This window comes from Stomoxys calcitrans, chromosome 2 (assembly GCF_963082655.1).
Source record: "Stomoxys calcitrans chromosome 2, idStoCalc2.1, whole genome shotgun sequence".
NCBI lineage: Eukaryota > Metazoa > Arthropoda > Insecta > Diptera > Muscidae > Stomoxys > Stomoxys calcitrans.
This window is the reverse complement of record NC_081553.1, coordinates 117,086,495-117,101,666: the sequence shown is the minus strand read 5'-3', so window position 1 is coordinate 117,101,666 and position 15,172 is coordinate 117,086,495. Positions and strand designations below refer to the sequence as shown.

Here is a 15,172-nt window from a genome sequence, read left to right as displayed (position 1 = left end):
TTGAAAATCGTAAGTGTGAGCGAATTGAGATTTTAAGCAGTAAGAATTAAGTTCGAAAATTCTACCAAAGAATTAAACATCAAACCGATGGCTTTAGTGCAGTCACATCCTCCTGCAGGGACAAAGAACGAAATCTGGTAACCGACACAGATAGCATGCTGAGAATATAGAAAGAACATTTTACCCAACTGCTAGTGTCCGACATTGTCGGCGAAGAGGATACCGCAGAACCAATCCCTGATGATGGTATAGAATGTTTACCTCCTAGTCAGAATGAGGTCCAAGCAGCAGTGACTCGACTAAAGAACAACAAGGCAGCAGGAGCCGACGGGTTACCCTCTAAACTATTTAAGACCAGAGGTGACACGCTGATAAGGCGTATGCATCAGCTTATCTGCGCAATCTGGCTAGAAGAACGCATACCCGATGATTGGAACCTAAGCATTCTATGTCCCGTACACAAGAAAGGAGACAAGACGGAATGTGCCAACTACAGAGGAATAAGTCTCCTCCCCATCGCATACAAGATACACTTGAGGGTACTGTGTGAAAGATTAAAACCTAAAGTCAATGAGATAATGGCGTCCTATCAATGCGGCTTTAGACCTGGCAAATCCACCCTGAACCAGATATTCACACTGCGCCAAATCCTGGAAAAGACCCGAGAAGGACAAATCAATACCTACCACCTCTTTGTTGACTACAAAGCCGCCTTCGATACACGTCTACGTTCAAAGGTTTTTCAAGCCATGTCTGAGTTTGGTATCCCTGCAAAATTAATAAGACTCTGCAGGATGACACTTGCTAATACGCGTTCCTCAGTAAGAATAGGAAAGAATCTCTCCGAAGCATTTAATACCAAACGAAGTTTCAGACAGGGAGACAGCCTATCGTGTGATCTCTTTAATATCCTGTTTGAGAAGATTATGCGAGATGCAGATGTGAATAGATATGGCACACTAATCACAAGAGAACACATGCTACTCGCCTATGAGCTATGATATCGACGACATCGATCGACTGCAGCCTTTGAAAGAATCGAAAGAGAGTCAGCGAAAATGGGTCCCAAAGTTGGGAACCACAACTTTGAGATAGTCAGTAACTTTATCTACCTCGGCACCGCCATAACCGAAACGAATGACACCAGTTTTGAGATTACGTGAAGAATAATACTGGCAAACAGATGCTACTTGGGATTAAGTAAGCAGTTTAGAAACGAGGCTACCTCTCGACAGACGAAGGTTGCTCTATACAAAACTCTGATACTACCCGTGTTGTTATATGGTTCTGAGCAAAGGTACTTGTGAAAGCAGATGAGGCAGTGCTTGGAGTATTTGAGAGAAAGTTTCTTCGTAAAATATATGGACCAGTTTGCGATAATGGAGAATATAGGCGTCATACGAACCACGAGCTGTATGAGCTGTACGACGACGATAGCATAGTTACACGCATCAAAATACAACGGCTGCGTTGGCTAGGTCATGTTGTCAGAATGGATGAAGAAGCTCCAGAAGTCTTTTGAAGGCAATGATGCTACTGATGTCCGCAATCAACACTGACAAATACGGCAAAAGCATATATGTTAAAGAGAAAAGATAATTTTCCATAAAATATTGGGTTGCCCAAAAAGTAATTGCGGATTTTTTAAAAGGAAGTAAATGCATTTTTAATAAAACTTAGAATGAACTTTAATCAAATATACTTTTTATACACTTTTTTTCTAAAGCAAGCTAAAAGTAACAGCTGATAACTGACAGAAGAAAGAATGCAATTACAGAGTCACAAGCAATAGAAGAAAGATTGATTGCTTCGTCTTTAAATGCTGTAGGCTGATTACAATAGACAGAGACACACGAAGATTTAGAAATCATCTCAAATTTTTACAACGATTGAGAATATTTATTGTGTGAGACGTATAAAAACGTTCAATGGTTCCAGATTTCCACATGTATTTTGTCAAATTTTTTTTGAGTGTATCATACAAATATGATGGCATAATCTTAATTATCTTGCAATACAAAGTGGTTCTTTCAAAACACTGGTCTATTTTATCAATTGCGAAATTTTGATGCTATCAACAAGATATGCAAAAATCTGTTTTTGGCGTTTACTAGTTACGACTGGTATTCTTGTGAAAACACAGGCCATCAATATAAGGTTCTCACTCTTAAGACAAATATAAAAAACTACACAGACTTGAGAGAAATAGATCAGATCGAAAGATCGGTTAATGTCGCAGGTATATCAGATAATACAATAGATTGATTTTTTCATTCTTTAATCTATAGATTACATAATCCTGGAAGACTAAATTATAAACATAAATATATATAAGTACTAATATATAAACAAATTTAGATTGAACGACAAAACAAGTAAAAGCGTGCTAAATTCGGCCGGGCAGAATCTTGGGAACCCATCACCAGGATTCTGGTAAAATATGGTAGCTATATATGGTTTTGATCGATATGGACCGTACTTGGCACAGTTGTTGGAAATTGTAACAGAACACTATATGCAAAATTTCAGCTAAATCGGATAAAAATCGCGGCTTCTAAGGGCTCAAGAAGTCAAATCGGGAGATCGGTTTTTATGGGAGCTATATCAGGTTATAAACCGATTTGGACCATACTTGGTTCATTGGAAGTCATAACAGAACACTTTGTGGAGTTTTTTTGCTAAATCGGGCAAAAATTGCCGCTTCCAAGAGCACAATATTAAGTATATGCAAAATTTTAAGCGGCTCGCTTTACACGTTCGACCGTTATCGTGATTTCGACAGACGGACGGGCATGGCTAGATCATATACATACATTATGGGGTCTTAAATAAATATTTCGAGGTGTTACAAACGGAATGACTAGAACATTATATCCCCTCCTAAGGTGGTGAGCATAAAACAGGTAAAAAGGCGTTAAATTCGGCCGGGCCGAACTTTGGATACCCACCACCTCGGGTATATATGTAAACCACCTTTCATCAAATTTCAGCAAAATCGGGTAATAAATGTGGCTTTTATGGGGCTAAGACCCTAAATCGAAGGATCGCTCTATATGGCAGCTATAACCAAATCTGGACCGTTCTGGGTCAAATTAAAGTTGGATGTCGAAGGGCCTAACACAACTCACTGTCCCAAATTTTAGCAAAATCGGATAATAAATGTGGCTTTTATGGGGCTAAAACCCTAAATCGGAGGATCGGTCTATATGGCAGCTATATCCAAATCTAGACCGATCTGGTTCAAATTAAAGTAGGATGTCGGAGAGCCTAACATAACTCACTGTCCCAAATTTCAGCAAAATCGGATAATAAATGTGGCTTTTATGGGCCTAAGACCCTAAATCGGCGGATCGGCCTATATGGGGGCTATATCAAGATATAGTCCGATATAGCCCATCTTCGAACATAACCTGTTTATGGACAAAAAAAGAATCTGTGCAAAGTTTCAGCTCAATATCTCTATTTTTGAAAACTGTAGCGTAACAGACAGACGGACATGTCTAGATCGTCTTAGATTTTTACGCCGATCAAGAATATATATACTTTATAGGGTCGGAAATTGATATTTCGATGTGTTGCAAACGGAATGACAAAATGAATATACCCCCCTCCTTGGGTATAAAAATTTAATTTTTCACAAAAATATAATTTCGAAGTGGTTTTTGCGTGACGTTTTTTAATATTTAATAAAAATCGGTAAGATTTGGATATATCACCCGTATATGTCTCACTAGATTTTCACTTCTAGAGCCTTTGCATGCGCATTCATTGTCCGGTCTTCTCAAAATTTTGCACAATGTCTTCTTCTACGACTTCCACTAAATGTATGGACTTTTGAGTAATATTAACCGATCCTCCCAGCCGACACGGGATAACTGTGAGCTTCAACCATGCTGTAACTATGGGTACCGACTTGTGTGGTGTACATGGCTAGCACGGATTGCCATTAGTAGAAAGCTTCTTAGTAATGCAAGGTAGCTGCAAATGCGGCACCGCCAACCTTTTGCCTTTCCTTACTTATTCTAAGTATTACATTTCAGTCAAATTGGATGACAATTGCGGCTTCTAGGGGCTCAAGAAGTAAAATCTGATGATCGGTTTAAATGGAGGCTTTATCTCTTTATGGACCTATCTGGGCTTGATTTGGTGTGGATATTGGAGCATAGAAACGTACTGTGCGTACATTTTTTCAGCCAAATTGAAAAAAAAAATGTAGACTTCTATGGGTTCAAGAAGTCAAATGCTGGGATCGGATGTTGAAAGTCAGAACAGAAGTCTTTGTGGCAAATTTCAGCCAAATTAGATGAAAATGGAGACCCTTAGGGGCTCAAGAAGTTAAAACCGGAGAACGGTTTATTTGGGAGCTATATCAGTTTATAGGCCACCGTGGCGCAGAGGTTAGCATGTCGGCCTATAACGCCGAACCCCTGGGTTCGAATCGTGTGGAGACCGTCAGAAAAGAATTCTCAGCGGTGGTTTTCCCCCCCTAATGCTGGCAACATTTGTGAGGTACTATGCCATATAAAACTTCTCTCCAAAGATGTGTCGCACTGGGGCACGCCGTTCGGACTCGGCTTTAAAAAGGAGGCCCCTTATCATTGAGCTTAAACTTCTCACATATCAATAAGTGCAGCATTGATATGTGCTGCCCAGGATTCACTGAATAAGGTTAAGCCAAGCGATCAGCCGATATACTTTTTTTTCAGGATTCACTGAATTAGTGAATCCTGCTTTTTTTTAATATTTGGCAGTACTTGGCATTGAGGATGTCAACTTGTTCTCTTTTTACATTCATTCTTTGTTTACGTTTTCTCCTATATGATGACATTTTCAATCGTCAGATTTGACATCCTTAATGATGTTTATGGGGCCTATCCACTTTGTGTTTTTGCATGTGACCTAACCTTCTATTAGTGAATCCTGTGTGCTGCCTCAGTGTACAACACACTACTATTACAACAACAACCTACATCAATAAAAAGTATCTGTGTATCTGTATTCAATCGGATAACTTTATTCGTTCAGCTGCTATCGTGATTTCGACAGACGGACGGACATCGACTAGATCGACTTAAGATGGGATCGCAGATCAATATTTCGAGGTGTTACCAACGGAATGGCTAGACTAGTATACTCACCATCCAATGGTGGTGGGTATATTAAAATTTCATAGCACTGGGCATACCCACCCAACTGCATATATTTTCTAAGCCAGTGTGAGCTTCACAATACGAAATAAAAGTAATCTCAATGTGGTTTCAAATCTCAATAAATGTTATTTCAATTAAAAACAGGAATTTAGTTGAAATGTAGACGTTTAAAATAGAAGACCTATGAATCGATTTAACAAAAAGTGCCGGAACGATTTTTGCTTATTTCACAACGCGCTTATATGCATGCATCTTCCAAAAGTTAGTTTCAAAGTGCATTTATCACACAAAAAAGCAAAACAAATGAACGGATGAAAGATCGAAATAACAAAAAAAAATCAAATATTAACATATATGCAATCTTTGAAGTTCAAGTTTAAAATGTCAAAGTGTTATTATGCCAACAATTTTTTGTGTTTAATTTTTATATTTGGGCAAGCTGGAATTTCAGCAGCAGCCTCCTATCCAGCCGGCTGGATAGACTATAAAAATGAAATCAATGACCCACGGTCACAGTATGCAGCTAAAATGTTATCCTTTATGGACCAATCGGTGCATCCCTGTGACGATTTTTATGAATACGCCTGCGGCAATTGGAAGAATGTGATAAGGCCACGCCAAACTCAATCGAAACGCAACTATCTTACAGACATCGATTACGAATTAACTGACTTTGTGGAAAGTATATTGCAAAAGCCTACCATTGTGGATATAGCCCCCGAGTATGAGAATGAGTTCCAGCAAACAAAGCAATTCTATCAAAATTGCCTGGAAGCCGATTTATTGACAAAACACAAATCCTATGATTATTTGCAGGTTATACAATCAATAGGTGGCTTCCCAGCATTGGATCCTTATTGGGATGCCAGCACTTTCAGTTGGGTTGACATGAGTGCCCACATGAGCCTATATGGTGTATATGGCCTCTTTAAGGATGGCACCAGTTCCGTATATCCCTTCAAGCCTTATTTTGATTTTCCCTCATTTGGGTTTGACATTGAATTTCACACCGACAACATAAAAAATCATACTTCCAATGCCTATCAGAGCAACTATAAACGAATGGAGGAGATTCTAAGAATCTACGAAGCAGATGAATATCAAATACCGCATATTATAGACGACATTTATGATTTCTTAAGAGCTGTATTTAAAATTTTCGAAGAAGTTGAGGAGAATGAATATATATGCAAGGATCGTTTAACATCTTTTGAGGAAAGCGCCATAGAGACTGTCAACACTACAGTGGTAGAGCAATTGAAAAATTATCTAGAAATAGCATGGATGAATAGGGAGCAGGAGTTCGATGATGCCTATAAACCTTGTGAATATTTGTACTACAATTTGGCTATGATATGTGAGGAGCATAAAGAAGCCGTCGCCAATTATCTGTCTATGAAATTTATTTATGACCTGGATCCCCATTTAAAGGATGTGAAACTTCAAAAGGAGTATTGTACTTCAATGATGAGAAACGTTATGATTTATCTATTCGATCATGTATATATGAAGGTAGGTGTACTAAGTATTTTTGAATAGCTTTAACGCACACACACTCAAGTTGTGCTAAAAGTGGTTAAACCAGAAATAAATACATGGAAACTTAGACGCGATTAGTATTGGGCAATGACCTTAGTATTATTAAGTATTTTTTATACCCTCTCCCATAGGTGGGGGGTATACTTATTTCGTTATTTCGTTTGTTACTCAACGAAATATTAAACTGAGACCAAACAAAGTATATGTATATACAGATATACTAGCTGGACAGGGCCCGCTCCGCAGCGCCTTCTTTCACTTTCTTGTTTTATATGAGCTCTATACTGACACGGTCAGGAAATAAGTTCTGTTTTTGCCTTTTAGATATTGCGCCCCAATGTGAATACCATTTTCGTGCTCTACTCCCAAATACCTTTTATTTGAGCCCCATATTGTCGTTAAATATATTCGGTATGGGAATTTATTGGGGGTGAGTTGGTCACCCATACATCAGATTCGTGCTCTAGTCTCAAATATCTTTCTTTGGACCAACATATTGTCATTATTGGTATATATTTCCATTTGGCGGACTTTGAAGGTGGCGAAGCACCCTAGATATCCCACCCTAAATAAGGATACAAAATTTCTGTTTTTGACTTATAATAAACAAACTAAATATCGATAAAATCGCCCCCACTTACCTCCGAAACCTGGATTTTTTCAAAATAGTGTAAGGGCAGGGGCCGCCGATTAAATTTTGGATGTTAGATCTACTAAATTCTGTTGGTTTTGGTGGTGGTTTGGGGTTACCAAACCCTTTACTCCGAAAGGGATATCAGATTAATACTCTTCTCCCAAAAACCACATTTGAACTTCATATTGCAATAGTCGGTATATTTGTGTGGTTTAGGTGGAGTTTATATGGTCAGATTGGAGCCCCTTTTTGCCATAATCCAAAAATATGTTCAGTTTGAGGGGTATGTAGGGTGGGGCGGCCGCCCACGCTCTTAGCCCTAAGAAAATATCAGCATCGTGCCCTATTCTCCAATTTCTTTTATTGCTCCAATTGCCATTGGTTTAGGGCGAGTTTATGGGGTGAGACGACCTCCATAAAGTATATATATTCTTGATCGTCATGACATTTTAAGTCGATCTAGCCATGTCCGTCCGTCCGACTGTCTGTCGAAAGCATGCTAACTTTCGAAGGAGTAAAGCTAGTCACTTGAAATTGTGCACAAATACTTTTTATTAGAGTAGGTCGGTTGCGATTGTAAATAGGCCATATCGGTCCATGTTTTGATATAGCTGCCATATAAACCGATCTGGGGTCTTGACTTCTTGAGCCACTAAAGGGCGCAATTCTCGTCCGATTTGACTGAAATTTTGCTCAAGGTGTTTTGGTATCGTTTCCAACAACTGTGCTAAGTATGATTGAAATCGGTTCATATTTTGACATAGCTGCCATATAAACCGATCTTGGGTCTTGACTTCTTGAGCCTCTAGAGGGCGCAATTCTCTTCCGATATGACTGCAATTTTGCACGTAGTGTTCTGGTTTCACTTCCAACAACTGTGCTAAGTATGATTCAAATCAGTTCATAATCTGGTATAGCTGTCATATAAACCGATCTTGGATCTTGACTTCTTGAGACAATAGAGCGCGCACTCTCATCCGATTTGGTTAAAATTTTGCATGAGGTGCTTTTTTATAACTTGCAATCACTGTGCTTAATATGGCGCAAATCGGTACATAGCCTGATATAGCTGTCATATAAACCGATCTGGGATCTTGACTTCTTGAGCCTCTAGAGGGCGCAATTCTCATCCGATTTGGCAGAAATTTTGTACAATGGCTTCTCTCAACTAATAACAACAATCGAAAATAGTCTGAATCGATCAATAGCTTGATACAGCTCCCATATAAACCTATCTCCCGATTTTGCTTTTTGAGCCCCTACAAGGCGCAATTCTTATCCGAATGAACTGAAATATAACACAATGATTTCTACAATGTTCAGTATTAATTTATTGTCCGAATCGGACTATAACTTGATATAACTCCAACAGCATAACAGTTCTAATTCAATATTCTTTGTTTGCCTAAAAAAAGATACCGCGCATAGAACACGACAAATGCTATCCATGATGGAGGGTATATAAGATTCGGCCCCGCCGAACTTAGCACGCTCTTACTTGTCTACTATAGAATACCTATTACTTATTGCCATAGTAGGCAAACATGGCTGGTTTGAAGGGAGTTTAGGGGGCGGACCCTGAAATAGTATCAGCATTGTGCTAGAACATGATTTTGTTTAAGCCCTATAATGTTAAGCATTTTGAAGGTTACTATCAAGTTATTCAGGGCTACGAGTCTCGTTCAGATCCACACTAATAAATATTTTTTTGTATTGGTTATCTACATTCAAAATCATATTTCAAAGCTACCACTTGGGATACCACATCGGTAGGTCCTCCTGTGTCTATCCCAATTTGAGGGTTAAAAGTGTACTCTACTACCACAGACCTTTTATTGCTGTCCTATTCTATACTAGATTATTTTTAATTCCATTTCTTTGAGTAGGATAGGGGGAAGGGGATTGCCCTCTGAAAAATCCTTTTGTTTGAGTACAATATATTCTCGGTCGTTCTACATGACAATTTTCTGTTCTTTTTATTGGGAGGGTCGGTTCCAACTCCGCTAAAAAGGAAATTTATTTGAGTTATTTATTGTCACGATATACATGTCCTGCTGAACGGCTGGGCGTGACCCAGATACTTGGATGCTTATCTAAACATTAGATTCGAACTGTACTGCCATAGACCTTTCTTTTAATTCCCAATTAATTCCCACATCAAACTACACGTCCCATTTAAGGGTATTTAGTGGGTGGGCCGGTCGCGGACTCTGCCAAATGTCTATGCCAGATTCGTAGTCAACTTCCAAATACCTTTCATTTGATAGCCATATTGTCCCAATCGGTACATATGTCCTGTTGAGGGGTTTTGAGGGGTAGGGAGGCGCCTCAAACACCAAGGAAAACATTTTCATATCAGATTCTTACTCTACTTCTAAATACCTTCCATATGATATCCATATTGTCCCAATTGGTATATATGTCCTGTTGGGGGGATTTGGGGGTGGGAAGGCCCCGTTCGGATATCAAAAAATGTAGTACCCTATTTTCATCGGGGATTCAAACTCTAACATCTGTGAAAATGTCATGAAAATCGGTTTAGCCATTTTTATGCCTATACAGAACAGACATATGTGTCATGTCATACCACCATGTGGAAAATTTTAGCCAAATGGGATAAGAATTGCGCCATCTGAAGTAAAATCTGGAAATCGTTTAATAATGCAGCTATATATTTTATATATTACTAGTCGAACCGGGCACGCTCCGCTGCGCCTTCTTTAACTCTGTAATATCTTTTAAGAGTGGGGACACTTCGCCCTGAATGTGAATATCGAATTCGTGCCATTGTAGCATATGTTGTCTGCTGAATTGTCTATATATCCATTTGGCGGATTTTGGGCGGCACCCTTGGAACCACACTACAACAATAGAAACCATGTTTTGTTTTTGGTAACGTTAGGTTACGTCAGGTTAGGTTGAAAAGAGGGTGCAGATTCTGCCCCATACCAGTTCAGAAATACACCTAAGCCAGTAATTGGCTTGTTGTGCGATCTAAAAACTAAAAAGCAACCTCGAAGAAAAGAATTTTAATTTTTGGAAAATACTTCCATACTGACCTCGTCCTCACACGATCCGGATTACCCCATAAGATTTTCGCCGTCCTACCGACTGTTTCGCTGTTCCACAGTGTTACATGCGTTTGTCGCCCACGCGCTTAAATCGGACTGCGTCGACCCGAAAGAGGTCGTTTATCGACGGCAGTCCTCTGGCCTTCACTGCCAAATCGTCTGCCCTTTCATTCCCCCTTACTCCGTTATAGCCCGGCAACCAAACGATGCGAATTGTGCCATCCTCAGAGAGGGCTTTAATCTCCTTCTTACACTCCTTGGTAACTGTAAGAATGCAAAAAAAATTCGAACGAATCGCATCACCAATCTCCGTGATCTGGTGTTTTTAAAAATTAGGGTAATGAGAAGTGCTTTTTAGGGGAGCGATGGCAGCTCAGACATTTCGACTCAAATATGGATATCAAATTCGTGCAACACTCCCAAATCCCTTTAATTTGAGCTCCATATTGCCACGGTCGGTAAATATGAACCGTTTGGAGGGGGTTTTGGGGCTGGGGCGGCAACAGTTACTTTGCCCTGAAAATAGATATCAAATTCGTTCTTTACCCCCAAATACCGTAGATTTGAGCTCCAATTTGGCTTAGTCGGATATGAAGTTCAATTTAAGAGGTCATAATGGGGGGGGTTGGACCCTCCCCCTTACCCTAATTTTCAGGAACGCCAGGTCTCGGAGATATATGGTGCGATTTAAGCGAAATTTTGTGCACTCTCTTATAGCAACCTAAAAACAAAAATTTAGTATCCAAATTTCGAATGGGGTACCTTGGGGGGCCGCCCACCCCCAAAACCTACAAAATATATATATAGACCAATCACGACAATATGGGACTCAAATGAAAGGTATCTAAGATTTGAAAACGTATCTGATATATAATTGTCGGACCAAGTGTTAGGGGGACCACCCCAACCCCCAAAACACCCCTTAATCGGACATATTTACCTACCAAGTCAAAATGGGACTCAAATGAAAGGTTTTGATATCCAAATGTGGGCAGTTTCTGGGATTCCACCCCTTCCCCAAAACAACCCCCAAACATGACCTATTTACTGATCATGGCAATATTTGAGTGTAGAGTACGAATCTGATATCCAAATGTGGGACCAAAACATCCCCAAAAAAGGACAATTTTACGACAATTGCAATATGGGGCTCAAATGAAAGGTCTTTGGGAGTAAAGCACGAATCTGATATCAATATTCGGGAAAAAGTGTGTATGGGGCCACCCAACCCCCATGACACCACCCATACAGGACGTATTTTCTGACCTTTCCGATAGGTTAGGTAAGAGTGGTAGTCCTTTACATACTCACTTAGGCAATTATAAGACCATTGTGACGCCACAGTATCGCCAGACCAAGGCTTATGGAGGGAATCGAACCCGCGACCCCGACACTGGTAATCCGAGCATGCTACCAACTCGGCTACCCGAGAGCCTTTTGGGATATCTCTCTGTCTTCCGAATTCTATCCTATTCAGAGATTTCCAATATAAATCCATTAATTCAATTTTTTCCAAATTTACAACGACTAAATACCAGCTATAAACCATAATCATAATGATTGAATGCAAGTTAGCTCATCAAGATCAACTACAATGGGATTGATGTAGAATTAATTTCAAGTATACGCCTTAGGTGTATTTCATGCCTAAACAGCAGCTTTATAATTTAATCTCTCACACTCAATGAAATCGTTCCTTGCCGATTACGATTTAATTAGAAATTAATCACGTGTGTGCGTTTGTTATCTTCTCTTCCATGCATTATAGATTAACAGCAACCAACGGGCTTTTGATGAGGTGAATAACATGATTGACGAATTGAAGCCTAATCTGCGCACAATTTTGGAAGAGGCCGATTGGCTGGATGACTCAACGCGAGAAGAGGCCCTCTGGAAGGAATCCACAATGGGCAAAGTTATAGGAAGATATGAAGATAGTGAGGTGATACAACGCCTCATAGGCGAAATGAAAAATCTACAATTTATTGAAGGTAGTTTCGAGGCAAACAACTTAAATCTAAAGAAATTTCAACAATCAATGGATCGTTACAATGGGCTGCACCACGATGAGATAAACAATGGCACAAAACCTCTGCAATTGTTGGTGGGCATGCAAGCCAATGCCTTCTACTACAATAGCGATAATTCCATGTATGTTATGGCGGGTGTGCTTAATCCTCCCATGTTCCACAAAGATTGGCCAAATTCGTTAAAATATGGCACTCTGGGTTATTTGGTTGGCCATGAGTTGACACATGCCTTCGATACGGTGGGAGCAAGATATGATCACAGCGGTTCGGAGAACTATTGGTGGTCCGAAGAATCTGGGCAACAATTCAAGGAGCGTGCCCAATGTTTCGTGGACTATTTCGACCGATATTATATACCCGAAATTGGGCGTAATATCAATGGCAATTTGACCAGAGACGAAAATATTGCCGATGCTGGAGGCTTGCGTCTGGCTCTAATGGCTTATCATCACTTTCGGGAAAAACAAGCTGCCGATTATGATAGTTTCCCTTATTCGAATGAGAGCGAAGAACGCATGCCCGGCCTGGATTTAAGTCCGGAACAACTATTCTTTTTGGGAACAGCTCAAGTGTGGTGTTCAGCCTATGAGGAAGCCCATTACTGGGAAGGTTTGTCCGATGATCACACAATCGACAAGTACCGAGTCCTGGGTATGTTATCCAATAACGCTGATTTTGCAAATGCCTACAATTGTCCTTCGGGCAGTGCTATGAATCCAACGGAGGAGAAGTGTGCCATATGGTAAAATTATTACTATATAAGTATGAAATAACACTTATATCAAATGTTAGTAGCAAATATTTAAAATAAATTATATTTTATTGTGTAATTTCATAAATGATTTTGAGCAAAATTGGAAGAAGAATTTGCGAATGAAAGAAGTAGAGGACAAAGGCAACTGTGCATTTTTCAATAGTAAACATTCCAAGCAGATGTTTAAAAAAACAGCTCTGTTAGTGAAAAATATTTTCAAAAATTGCGCGTTCTTTTGAAAATTTGTTCTATATTTTTTTTTTTTTTTTTGGAAAAAACAAAAATCGCCGCTGGCCACAAAATAAAAATATTTTTAGTTTTATTTTTAAATGCGAAAAATAGGGTATATATTACAACCAGAGATTGGAAGCGGAGCAGACCAATTTTTCCCGGAGCGAGAGCGACATTTTTTGAACCCGGAACTTAGCGGGAGCCTAGCGGTTTCTTATCACAAAATCCGCACCGTTCCGACAAAACAAAAATCTTTAAAATACACATTTTTTTTGGTTAAGGTTAGGTTAGGTTGAAAAGAGGGTGCAGATATTAATCCGCCCCATGCCACTGTGGACATACACCTAAGCCAGTAATCGGTTTGTTGTGCGCTCTAAAAACTATAAAGTAACCTCTAAAAAGAAAATTTTAAGTTAGGAATTCCGTGCTACTTACAAAATCCTTAATTGTTTTCAATATCACTCCCTTAAGTCGGTTCATGTCTGATATTGTGTCTCTACCTAAGTAGCGGTATCTGTTGGACGCGAAAGCCGGACAATGACAAAGGATCATCTTCCCCGCATGTCCTATACATGCTATCAATTGACGCACCGATTTTACATATGTGAGCTCGTAGTCCTATGTGTCCCGTTATGATACCAATAGCTATACGGACCTCCTTCTTGCTTCCTTTCAGTAATAGCCTCGTCTTTTCACGATCTGGATCCCCCCATAAGATTATCGCCGTCCTACCGACCGTTTCGCTGTTCCACAATATTGCATGCGCATTCGTCGCCCACTTCCTTAACTCGGACTGCGTCGACCCGAAAGGCTTCGAGTTAACCAAGTTTATTAACGGCAGTCCTCTGGCCTTCAACGCCAAATCGTCCGCCCTTTCATTTCCCCTTACTTTGTTATGGCCCGGCACCCAAACGATGCGGATTTTGCCATCCTCAGAGAAGGCGTTAATCTCCTTCTTGCACTGCAAGACTGTTTGTGACCTTGCCGTCCAGGTTGTTATTGCCCTTATGGCAATTTTACTGTCGGTAAAGATGTTCACACTCGACGTCCTCGAGTTAGCATCATTCCGTGATCGGCCAGATCTCCGCCTGCAGGACCGTATTATGGTCAGTCAGTCTAAAACAGATCTCAGTCGCTAGGTTCTCAATGTAAACGCCCAAGCCAACTCTGCCCTTTAGCTTTGATCCATCCGTGTAAAATGATATTCCAGATGGCAATACTAGGGTTCCGTCAATCCAAGACTGTGCCGATGGCAGCAGTGCCTCCCACTCGACTTCAAGGTTCATCTTAGGTATCCGATCGGAAACCTCTTCCCTTCCTTCCAGGTTTCCTATCGTCGCCTCGATTATACCGCGATGGTAAGAGCTGCTCCCATCCTCTATCCGTTCACCCATCGCCTTAAGTCTCATAGCCGCAGGGGCTGCCTTACACTTAATCTGTATGTCAATGGGTCGGATATCTAGAATAGTCTCCAGTGCCCTAGTGGGCGTGGTTCTAATCTTTCCGCCTATGCCAAGGCAACATGTTCTCTGAACCTGTTGTATGGTCCTTATGTTGCACTTTTTTCTCCATAGCAGTCCACCAAACTACTGAGGCGTAAGAAAGTATTGGTCTAATCACGCTCCTGTAGAGCCAGTGGACTATCCTAGGATTCAGGCCCCATTTTAAGCCTACGGCCCGTCTATATAGTGCCCAACATCTGTGAGCCTTCTCAGTACGGTCCTGAATGTGACACTTCCAATTCAGTTTCCTGTCCAAGATCA

General features: G+C 40.3%; 1 protein-coding gene across 1 annotated transcript; it reads left to right on the top strand.

Moving 5' to 3' along the window:
- The first annotated feature begins 5,285 nt into the window (after positions 1-5,285).
- LOC106084037 (neprilysin-1) lies at positions 5,286-13,254 on the top strand. Its single transcript, XM_013247459.2, has 2 exons — positions 5,286-6,662; positions 12,163-13,254. The coding sequence occupies exons 1-2, from the start codon at positions 5,505-5,507 to the stop codon at positions 13,168-13,170; spliced, it is 2,166 nt and encodes a 721-aa protein (XP_013102913.2). The 5' UTR covers positions 5,286-5,504; the 3' UTR covers positions 13,171-13,254.
- Positions 13,255-15,172: the final 1,918 nt, after the last annotated feature.